The sequence below is a fragment of the Panthera uncia genome, chromosome B1 (assembly GCF_023721935.1).
Source record: "Panthera uncia isolate 11264 chromosome B1, Puncia_PCG_1.0, whole genome shotgun sequence".
Taxonomy (NCBI): domain Eukaryota; kingdom Metazoa; phylum Chordata; class Mammalia; order Carnivora; family Felidae; genus Panthera; species Panthera uncia.
The window spans coordinates 30,440,040-30,452,174 of NC_064811.1; the positions used below are offsets into that span (position 1 = coordinate 30,440,040).

The 12,135-nt window shown below is 40.2% G+C and overlaps 1 protein-coding gene across 1 annotated transcript in view; it reads left to right on the forward strand.

Annotated features, from left to right (window-relative positions):
• LOC125922699 (NACHT and WD repeat domain-containing protein 2-like) overlaps positions 1-8,764 on the forward strand; it is a 92,484-nt gene extending 83,720 nt beyond the window's left edge. The window contains exon 3 of the mRNA XM_049630422.1: positions 8,583-8,764. Coding sequence (XP_049486379.1) covers positions 8,583-8,738 — 156 coding nt within the window. The 3' untranslated portion in view covers positions 8,739-8,764. The remainder of the gene's footprint in view (positions 1-8,582) is intronic.
• The last annotated feature ends 3,371 nt before the right edge of the window (positions 8,765-12,135 follow it).

Here is a 12,135-nt window from a genome sequence, read left to right on the forward strand (position 1 = left end):
TTGGCTCCCACAGTTAATTATGCTGTGACCTCATCATCTCTTTATGGACAGGCTGTCACATTTCTGTCTTTGGGGAGCTTCTATCTAGAAGTCCCTCTTCTCCGAAGAACAGCCTCCTGTACATTTAACCTTCAAGTCCAGACTTCCTCAATAATGTCTCACCCTCAAGTCCTCAGGGCAGATTTAGGTCATTGGTCCCATGGGCCTCATGTATTTATTCACAGACATTGACTGAGCTCTTGCTCTGCACGAGGCAGAGTTGTGGGTGCAGCAGATACCACAGTATTGGAAACGAACCTAGTCCCTGCCTTCGTGGAGTCGTGAACGGTGGTGACCAGAGTGATGCTGGCTGCAAAGGGAACACAGGGTGCTCTGGGCGTGCGCAGTGGGAGGCTTCCTCAAACTTTGAGGCCTCAGGACGGCTGAGGAACTGATGTCTAAGCTGAATCCTGAAGGATGGGTAGATGCAGATGCCCACATTGAAAAGAAAAGTTCAGGCAGAAAAAACATATTTGCATAGGCAAGTTTGGAAAAGAACTTGAACATTATGCTGTACTCACTGCCTACCAGGCACTTACCCTGAGTGCTGTGTGTACTTTAACGTGTTTAATCATTGCTGTGAGCCTAGCCGGTAAATTCCATCTTCTCCATTTTATTGCCTGGGGACGCTTAGAAATAACTTCTGGGGACAGAAGTAAATAACTGCTAGAGATCTCATAGCTAGTAAACCGCAGAGTCAGATTTGACCCAAGGCAGTTTGGCCCCAGTGTCCATGCTCTTCAATCATTGCACCAAAAAGCCTCTTATGTTCACATGTTCACAAAAATGTGTATGGCTAGGTACAGGTATGTAAATATAAACATCTATGTAAATATATGTGTACATTTCAATATATATTTATACACTTGTACAAACACGTGTGAAGGGCATATACATAGCTAGAACATGAACAGTGAGGGGGGAACATGATATGAAATGAGGGTAGGGAGTTGGGTAGGGACTAGATCATGGAGGATCTCATAGAGCAAGTCAGGGATTCTAGATCCGATCTTCAGGCTGATAGGAAGCATGGGAAGTACATAAAGTAAACAGCCCAGGTTCAAATCCCACCTCCATACTTGTGACCTCCGGGGCTTTGCACAGGTTACTTCTCTCTGCCTCAGCTTTTTCATTTACAGAAAAGAGACAATATTCTTGTCTGTCTCATAAGTTTAAGGAGTAAATAAGTTACTCTGTGTAGTATCTGGTAGAGTAGGAGGAAATCTTAGTTCTGATGATCAGATCTGCATTCTAAAAAGCTCCCTCTGCCCGCCATGTCGTGAATAGATTAGAAGGAGCAAGGATGAAGGTAATGCAGGGAGTCAGAGTAGCAAGACAGGCACAGGTGCACTCCGATGCGGTGCTTGCTGAAATCCCAGCGACGAGAACAGAGCCAACTTTGGGTCTTTCACTCGGGCACCTGCTCTGTGGACCTGCCACCAAAGGAAGCCAGTCCCTGGTTGCTGCCTAGCTGCTGTTCCTTCATGGAGTGGGCTTCTCCAGCTTCTACTCCATGGACACTGGCTTCTAGCTTGTGGTTCTTTTTTCTGCCTCCAACAACAACTGCTCCCTTCCCTCTGCCTCCACGTTTATTAGGCCTGAAAAGTCCAAGGTGCTGCCTTACTCCATGGTTTAGTTTTCTTCACTATCACATCATAATTGTTAGGGCTGTCCAGAGGCTAAATCTCCAAGACATAGAGGCCTCAGGTATGAGCAGTTCGTCATCCTCATGAGTCTTTGGCTGAGGCATCACCCTACGTCATACTCTTGGAGCCTTCTGGTGATTGTGTATGACCACTTGTCTCAGCCAGTCCTCCCTGGACTTGATTTAGCACTTGACTTTCCCAGAAAAGTCCCATCTTAGTCATGTCCCCATATATCTTTGTCCTATATGTCATGACCAAGAGAATAATTGCGAGGTAACCTAAAGTCAAGATTTGCTATAGTTCTAGTAAAAGGGTGGCTGTGGATGATGTGGAGCTGAAGAGGGTTGTTTTTCTTATATCCTATGCATCTTAGGGAAGTCATTCTAACCAGGGCGAGAATTACCATACCTGTAAACCGTACCTCCCCAGTTTCTGGCGAACCTAGTCTGAGGTTTAAGACTCCTCCCTGTTTACATTCTCCTGCAAGGTGAACATTCTAGTAACAAGACACAACTAAATCAAAATCAAACGAGTGCTGTATTGACCTTGGAAGTTATGTCCATATGACCATAACGTTGCCCTTGTTCAAAACTTTCTGACCTGCTGTGTGTTCTTTTGAATATTTTTAGTGGTGGCAGATTTTAATCCCTTTAAGAATAGGTCTGATTTTTTTGAAAGAGCTTAAGGCCTTTTCAAAGCCATGTCTTACAATGTAAAGGCCAGTAAGGCTGGGAAAATACCATTTTTAATAAAAACAAATCTAACAATAGAGTGACAAGAGGTTTTTTCAATACAAAATAAGATAATTCCTGCAGAGGAAATGCCCTGGGCAGTGGCAGAATCGTTGGCATGAACAGGTAGCCTCCCATTATAATAACTTTGAGAAACAGCCTTCGTTTCAGTACTGTGTCTATTCGAAACCAAAATCGGCCGTACTGTCTCTGTAGTTACACTTTTGTCTTGCATTCAGGTAGCGTCATATGATAGCATGGGAAAATCGAGAAGGAACCTATTTTGGAAAATATTTCAACTCAAAGGCTGTTTCTGAAGAAATGATAGTGTGAAGCCATGGTAAATGCCAATTTGACCTTTTTTCTGGTAAATCATAAGGTTATGTTTGGTTTCTTACAGGCTGCTTTGTGTTTGCTGGGCAGTCTTGGTATTTAAATGGTTATGTCTGATTCGAGTGGCCAAATTTGTTAGGGCCTTTATTTGCTGGCTTTTTGTTTTCAGACCAATTCAGCACATTATAATCATGATAAATTAGCTTTCCTAGGAATATTTTAAAGCAAGTTAGATGGCTTTAAGTACAAAAAGATAAAATCAAATTACTTTCCTGAGTGTTTATATTTCATGATGAAATAAGTAAAGACACATAAAATGTGCTGTCAACAAGTTAGTATTCCAATAAATAGTAAATTAGATTCAGTGTCTGCAGTGCTTGGGCATTAGGCTAAAAGCTAAACTAATTTTTGTAAGTATATAATAAATCTTGTCTTGTTGGGCACTTTGGATTCCAACCACTTTTTGCCAGCTATTGATCATGGGAATAGACAGCAGATTTGCCTGCCTAAAATGGTGTTTTGTGTTGCATAAGTTGGATGTTTCCTTTATTTATTTCCTCTCTGCCTTCATGGTTGCTTGATTTTATCTTTTTTCATCATTTTCTGCCCATAAAGACGTTTGAGAAAGAATAACGTAAGGGAGAAAAGCTGGAAGCAGGAGAACATTTAAACAAAGTGACCAAAGTAAGGAGACGTGGCATTAGACAGCCCTGGATGAGGGCCATGGTGGCCAAACTTGAAGAAAGTAACAGGTGCAAAACTTATTACAAAAGACTTCCATTGGTGGCAGATAAATCATGCGTCCCTTAGGCTTCTATTTGAAAATACAAGTGAAATCCTTGTTTTGACTCATACCCTGGTCATTTGTTCCACATATGTTTATTTAGATTTTATTGTTGACTCTTAAAATCATAGGCGCTTGATTTAAACATCTGTTGTTGCACTCAGTTCTGCTGTGAGTAGGGGACAGAAGACCTGTAGAAAATCACAGTACTAAACGGATGCACAGAGTGTCGTTGAGATGACAACCACAGAATCGTTCCCCTTAAAGTGTGTGATTCAGTACTTTTTAGTATAGTCAAAGTTGTGTAAGCATTATGATTTTAGAACCTTGTCATCACCTCAAACTGAAGTCCTGTGCCCTTTAGCTGTCACTCTCAAATTGGCCTGTTCCCCTCCCTCCCTGCTCTAGCCAACCATTAAACTGTTGTTTGTCTCTGTAGATTTGCATGTGCTAGACGTTTCATATACATGGAATCATACAGCAGATTCCTTTGTGACTTTTTACTTAGAATAATGTTTTCAGGTCTCATCCATGTTGTAGCATCAGTATTTCACTACTTTTTATTGCCAAATAATATTCCATTTACAGATATACCACATTATATTTCCCCATTGATCGCTTGATGGACATTTGGACTGTTTCCACGCTTTAGCTATTATGAATAATGTTGCTACGAATATTAGTTTTTGTGTGGACGTATGTTTTCATTTCTCCGGGAGAACTGCTCGATCGTGTGGTAACTCTGTGTAACTGTCTGAGGAACTGCCAGGCTCTTTTCCAAAGTGGTGGCACCATTTTATATTCCCACTAGCAACGTAGGACACTGCTCCACATTTTCATTAACACTTGTTATTATCAGTCTTTTTAATGGCAGCCACCCTAGTGGGTGTGAGGCGTTATCTCATTGTGGTTTTGATTTGTGTTTCCCTGATGACTGATGATGTTGAGTATCTTTTCACGTGCTTATTGACAATCTATAAATTCTGTGAAGAAACGTCTACTCAGATCTTTCGTCCATTTTCGATCAGCTTGTCATTGATGGAGCTGTAGGAGTTCCTTATGTTTTCTAACTGCAATTCCATTATCATAAAGGGTCCTCTTTCTCTTTTTTTAATGTTTAATTTTGAGAGAGAGAGAAAGTGCACACGAGCAGGGGAGGACAGAGAGAGAGAGAGAGAGAGAGAGAGAGAGAGAATCCCAAGCAGGCTGCATGCTGAGTGGAGCCCCACACAGGGGCTCCTGTGATCCCACAGGATCCCACAGTTGTGATCCCACAACTGCAAGATCACGACCTGAGCCCATATCAAGAGTTGGACACTTCACTGAGAGACCCAGGTGCCCCTCTTTTTACTTTCTTGACAGCATCTTTTGAAGCACAAAACTTTGATTTTGAGGAAGTCCAACTTCTCACCTTTTTTCTTTGGTTACTTGTACTTTGCTATCATCTCTAAGAAAGCATTGTCAAATCCCAGTTCACAAAAATATACTCCTGTGCTTTCTATAAAACTAGTTTTAATTCTAAAACTAATGTCTGTGATCTATTTCAAGTTAATTGTTGTATATGATGTGAGGTAGGGTGTCAAACTTCATTCTTTTGTATGTGGATCTCCAGTTGTCCCAGTACCTTTTGTTGAAAATATCATACATTCCTCATTGGATTATTTTGGCACCCATGTTGAAATCTATTGACCAGAAGTGTGAGGATTTATTTTATTCCATTGAATATCCTTATGCCAGTATCACACTATCTTAATTATTGCACCTTTGTAGTAAGTTTGAATCTGGAAGTGAGAATCCTCTAACTTTGTTCTTCCTTTACAAGTTGTTTTAGCTATTCTGGAATAGCTAAATAGCTCTTGAATAGCTAAATTGCTAATAGCTCTTGAATATTCTGGGTTTTAGGATCAACATGTCAACTTCTGTAGGTAAGCCAGCTTGGGTTTTATAGTGATTGCTGTGAGTCTAAATATTAATTTGGGGAGTATTGCCATCCTAAGTCTCCCAGTTCATTTACTTGGGGTGTCTTCCAGTTTGTTCAGATCATCTTCCATTTCTTTCAGTAGTGTTTTATAATTTTGAGAGTGTATATTTTACATTTCTTTTGTTAAATCTATCCCAAGTTTTTTATTCTTTCTGTTGCTGTTCTGTTTGCTCATTGCTGGTGTACAGAAGTACATTTGGTTTTTGTACGTTGATCTTGTATCCTACAACCTTGCTCAACTCAATGGTTCCAACACTTTTAGTGGTTTTCTTAGGATTTTAATATATAAGATCGTGTTATCTATGAATAAAGATAGATCTACTTCTTCCTTTCCTATCTGGATGCGTTTTATTTCTTTTTCTTGCCTAATTGCCCTGACTGGAACATCCAGGAAAGTGTTGAATAGGAGTGGTGAGAATGGATATCCTTCCCTTGTTCCTAATCTTAAGGGCAGAGTTTTCATTATTAAGTATGCTATTATTATATGCCCTTTATTCGGGTTAAGGTAGTTAATTTCTATTCCTAGTTTTTTGTGTGTTTTATCATAATGGGGTGTTAGGTTTTGTCAAATGTTTTTTCTGTATCTGTTAAGATTGATCATTTGATTTTTTCCCTTTATTCTATTGGTATAAAGTGCATCACCTTAGTTAATTTACTGGTGCTCAGCCAACTTTGCATTCCTGGGATAAATACCACCTAGTTGTGTTGTGTAATACTTTTTACGTGCTGCCGGATTAGGTTTTCAAGTGTTCTTGAATATATTTGAGTATTCTAGAATCTTCTCCTTTTATTTTACATTCATGAGATACTGCTCTGTCATTTTCTTATATGTTTGTCTGCCTTTAGTACGAGGGTCACACTGGTCTCATAGAATAAGTTGGGAAGTGTTCTCTCTTCTAATTTTTGGAAGACTGTGAAGAATTGATAGAGTTCACAACAGTTCATCCATCTGAACCTATGCTTTTCTTTCAAATTCCTACTTAATCTCTTTTCACATTTCTGTTCATATTTTGTTTGTCTTGAGTCTGTGTGATTTGTCTCTCTAGGTATTTGTCCATTTAAGTCATCTAATTCATTGGCATATGGTTGTTCATCATATCCTCTAATAATCCTTTTTCTATTTCTATAAGGTCAGTACTAATGCCTCTCTTTCACTTGTGATTTTGGTAATTTTGAGTATTTTTTTTAATGCAGCTAAAGTTTTGTTCCACTGTGTTCAGAGAACTTTTGGTTTCACTGATTTTCTCTATTGGTTTAATATTTTCTTTAATAATTTTTTTTCACTATATTTGTTACTCATAGTTATTTTAAGACCCATCTTCTCAGAAACTATGTATGATTTATACCAACTTAATTTCATTGAGCTAGCATACTTCTTTATAACTCTATTCCCTTTTTGGACTGTTTTTATATAGGTTACATATCCAATTATATTTTATATAATTTTATGTCATTTAAAGAGGAGAGGAGGTATATATTGATAGCATTTGTTATATCAACCTTTATATTTACCATTTCTTTTTCTATTCATTTGTTCTAAATCAGACCTTTCCTCAAATATGTCCAAACAGTGTCAGCCAAAAGGATGGAAAGCAGGCTCTCTGAATGACTGTTAATCTGTGCGTGGTACAACTAAGTGTCAGCATTCACATTGCAGATCTGTGCGTTTGACAAGTTATTGGTAGATGGCCAAAAATGTCTTGTTCTAATAATCTCAGTAACTTACAGTTATGCCAAATTAAAGTTTCTGTTATGGTGAAGTAGTCTGTATCTGTGCTTTCCAACATGAGAGTCAGTAGCCACATGTGGCTATTGAGTATTCGGACTGAATTAATTTTAATTTATATTTAATTTTAAATAGCCAAAGTTATAGGCTCTCATACGGGACACCGAAGTTATCATCTCAGATGACTCCTTCCTTAATACTGTGATTAAACTTTGTAAGGTAGATTAAAGGGAAGAACCCCCAAAATATATGATATTCATCATTTATCATAAAACATAAGGATTTTTTTAAGAAGTTGTTATATCTTTGTCAGCCATCTAAAAACTCATATGCACATAGACAAAGAACTGGTGCAGACACACCCATGCAGGGCCATGGCCAGGAGACGGGAGGTACGCGAGCCCTTGAGGTCTGCTTGGGGCACCATGGAGGACACACGCTCTGTGCCTGCGTCTCCGTGAATGCCATACAAACAGCCAGTAAGGAGGGGAGGTTCTTTTTCTGCTTGTGGGAAACAAGAAAAAGGAAATCTTCAAAGCTACAATTGGAAACATTTACCTTATGTATGCAGAACATCAGTTGAGTAAAGGGAAGGAAACCCATAATGCTCTTCATAGATTTTTCAAAGAGTGTGCTTGCGGAAGTTTTCACAGACTCTCAGCATCTTCCCTCATACTCTTTGAAGTAAGGAAATAGAGGATCCTATTATCCTCACTTCTCATTAAGGCATACCGCCTTTCATTGTTTCCAATACATGTTTCTCAGACATATATTGATGAAAGCCAAACTGCTCTCAGATGAAACAGACATAAACAAAATATGTATTCCCGTGGGATAAAGCATGATAAAAATAAATACATAAAACCTAAAAACACCTGTTAAGAAATGTAGATGTTTCCCTCTAGGTCAGTATATATTAATGCCCATTATGGTTTTCCCTTCTCATATTAAGATGCACAGCACCATTATACACTATTGTTTAATTGTCTCAAATAATGTGGTTGCCATATCCCAGTTGCTTCCAGACATGTTTTTGAACTCCTGTTACCATTTCAATATAAGGAAAAGTTGGTTCCACAAAACCTCTGCTGACAGTTAACATTTCATTCTTCTCTGGGCCTATGTCAACAGTATAATAAAGAACAAAAGACATTACAGTGTGCACACCTATCATGGGGTAAAACAGTATGTCTGTTTGGATCTTAAATTTTCCCTCTTAAGGGAAAACGTGCTGCAAAGAGGAAAGTTAAAAGTCACGTTAGCTTAACACTGTAAGTAAGAATAAAGGTAAATTAAGTTTTCCTGCAGGTAAACTAATGTTGCCTCGTCCATTGGTTCCCAGGTCATAGATCTCTACTGGGGCATCGATGAGGACGAGTGGGACAGCCCCGAGCTCCAGAAGACACGCATGAAGCAGCTGGAGGAGTGTTTGAAAACTTCCGCAGGTCCATGTTTTGTTGTGGGTATAAAAACACTAATGCTTTATATTAAATTGTAGATGACTGTGAGAATTGTTGTTGGTTTGTGATTCTTAAGGGATCTTAGTTATTTTGAATGAGGAACAAATCCTGGCTTTTCTCTACCTATTGAAAAACTATAAACTGTCTCCTTGCCCTAAATGTGTGAGAACAAAACCTTCAGCTTCTCCATAAGCAGCACTGCAAATTCACGGTGAGTAATTCGCAGTGGTAATCGAAGGGGTGACTTGGGTCTGACAGCAGTTTCCCCCACACCTTGTGATTAGCAGTAAGGATTACTGTGTCCGTGTACAGTAAGTAGCCCGATTTTCCTTACAGGGTATAATGTATTACATCAGTGTCTCCCTTTCTTGACACCAGAATTGTTGGCAGGTTGTTTTTTTTTTTTTTTTTTTTTTTTTAACACACTGACAAACATTTGTTAAAGTAAACCAATGTAGGACGTCAAATCCACCAATAGAAAGTGATGCCCTATGGGAGGAAAAAATCCTTCAGAGTGATTTTCAGCTAGATGCTCATTAAAGGCTACAAATGCACAGGTTTTTCTTTTTTTAAAATTTGTTTTTCAACATTTTTTATTTATTTTTTGGGACAGAGAGAGACAGAGCATGAACGGGGGAGGGGCAGAGAGAGGGAGACACAGAATCGGAAACAGGCTCCAGGCTCCGAGCCATCAGCCCAGAGCCTGATGCGGGGCTCGAACTCACGGACCGCAAGATCGTGACCTGGCTGAAGTCGGACGCTTAACCGACTGCGCCACCCAGGCGCCCCCTGCACAGGTTTTTCAAGTGAGACATATTTTCCAAAGAATACGTACTCTTCTATGTGCACACAGTGGTAGTATGATATGCGGGTCACTCTCTGGCAGGTGATTGTGTCAAATCACTGCCTTAATTTAGCTTAAGAATTAGCTTATCCTGAATCCAGACAGATTTTAGCAATTGATATGGAAGTTACCCCTCTCAACACAGAGATGTTGAGGCTGATAGATGAATCTGAAACTAGTGAATGCTTCGAAGAAAATATCATACAGTTAAAAGCCTAGAGTTAGTGTGTCAGCAAGAGTTTTTAATATTTATTTGCATTTCTATTTATATTCAGTTCTACAAAGGGTTAGGAAGACAGAGATGATATCAGATATCCAGCCACGCGATAGTGAAGTTCTTCCTGAGGATAATAAAGTGCATAAAGGTTCTGCAGCATTTTTAGTATCAGTATATAAATTATTTACTTATTTGCCAACTACTTAATGCTTCTGTGCCAGGCCTTGCTCTTAGTGCTGGGGATATGGTGGGTTGACCCATATGAAATGGTTATTTTGTCTGCCACTTATGATTTAACCTTAGTTTTGAACTAAGAAAGTAAAACTCCCTGCCCTTAAGCAAAAACAATATAAAAACAGAGAGGGGGACAAAATAGAGGAGACTCTTAACTATAGAGCACAAACTAAGGGTTGCTGGAGGGGTTGTGGGTGTAGGGATGGGCTAAATAGGAAGGGGCATTAAGGAAGACACTTATTGGGATGAACACCGGGTGTTCGCAGAAGACTGATAAAACTAACCACTTTCAAAAGTTTTAATAATTATTGGGGACATACAAATAAAATAAAGAATAAATTGCCAAAATAAATAAATAAATCAGACAAAAAAAACCCAAAAAACTCCTTCCCCTTTCGAGAGCTTAATGTTCTTAAGTGGGCCCAAAGGGAGAGGGTAGGCAAAAATGAAGAAAATAAGGAAAATAATAAGTGCTATGGAGAAGAATACAAAAAGGAAGGAGAAGAGGGAAGACCCATGAGGGGAGAGATTTGTTATTTTCGGTAGAGTGGTTGGAGATAGGCCTTACTGCTAAGGTGTGGGTAGTGCCTGTGAGGGGAGATAGGAGGAAGGACGGGAAAGAACCAGGTATATTTCCAGAGCAGAGTGTTCCAGGGAAAGGAGTTGGGACCATGCTTGGAATGTTCAGGGAACAGTATGAGCAAGAGGGGGAAGGACAGGATGATCTTGGGCTCGCTCATCTTGAAGTTGGCTGCAGAGATTTTGCTTCCAATGACCTGAGAAGCCACAGAGTATTTTGAGAAGACTGAAGGGACCTAACCTCTCTTAAGGCCCACCACGGCTGCCAGGTGTAGCATAGAGGGCAGAGCGGGGAGCCCCCTTAGAGCGCTAATGCAGGAAGCCAAACGAAAATACATGACTTAAGGGGTTGAAGAGTGGACATCTAACAACAGTGTCCTGTGGTCTGAACAGAACAAGACAGTCCTGAAAGCCATGTAAGATATCTGAAGATTTAGTAGGGAAAGAGGAATTAAGACCTTTTCCATGGGTCTTCAGAGGACAAAATTAGGACCGGCAGCTGGAAGGGAACAAGAAGACAGGCTTCAGCTCCAGGTGAAGAAGTTGGAAGATACAGCACTCACTGGTTTGGGGGGGGGTCGCATATCCCTGGGCTCTGACATTTCATAGCTGCCTGACAGTGGAGGAGTTTCTTTACTACCCTCAGCCTCAGTTTCTTTATCTGTGAAATGGAGATGATGATGATGATAATAGTTCTCTGTCTCCTGGGGTCCCTCTGAGGATGAAATGACATTCCAGAGCACTTTGTAGTGTCTCATATCCGGAATCCGCAGTAAGTGTTGTATCACTGTTACCTCTCAAAACTGTCTAAAGATGAAATCATCCGGCCCAGACTGCAATGAGTGCATCGTTAAGAAAGTTGTCATCAAAGGAGAAGTAGGGGTGCTGTACAGGAGACTCAGTGGAAGACAAGTTAGACCAGGTTCCGTGATGCTTGGAAAGCCCAACTGGGGAGGTCCGCCCTGGGGAATCACAGTTGTTATGCTGTCCTGATTCAGCCTCAGAAAAGTCAGGAATGAGAGGGACATTCTCCACACGCCCCCCCCCTTTTTTGTCTCCCTGTAGAGCATCATACCCAAACTACTAAAATTAGCCACGGCCATTAAGTCTCACAATTTGCTGGTAGGGGAGTGAATAAAGACTGCCAGCTTCAGCAGGTTCTGAGAATAAAGGTTAAATGAGAGAACATAAGAACAGCTTCATTGAATGTAAACAAATGATTTACCCCTTCTCCTGTTCCATGTTGAAACTCAGGGGAACCAGGATGAAACCCTGTGGATACAGCCAGGATTACTCACCCCAGTGATCCTAAACCAGGCAAGACTTCTCTCCCTGCTTATAAGAAATATAGTACGTCTCTTATGGCCTTTCTTGTTGTAACTATGGTAACAGCAGGCGTGCATGTGTCGCCTTTGAGCTCCAGTTTCCTTGCCCAATGCTTCCTTGCGTTACTTCTAGAAGTCATCATGACCCCTGTGGCTTGCAGCCCATGGCATATTATTCCCCCTAGTGCTAAAGTCTTTGGCAGGAAAATTCGCTATTGCTGAATGACAAAGTTTGT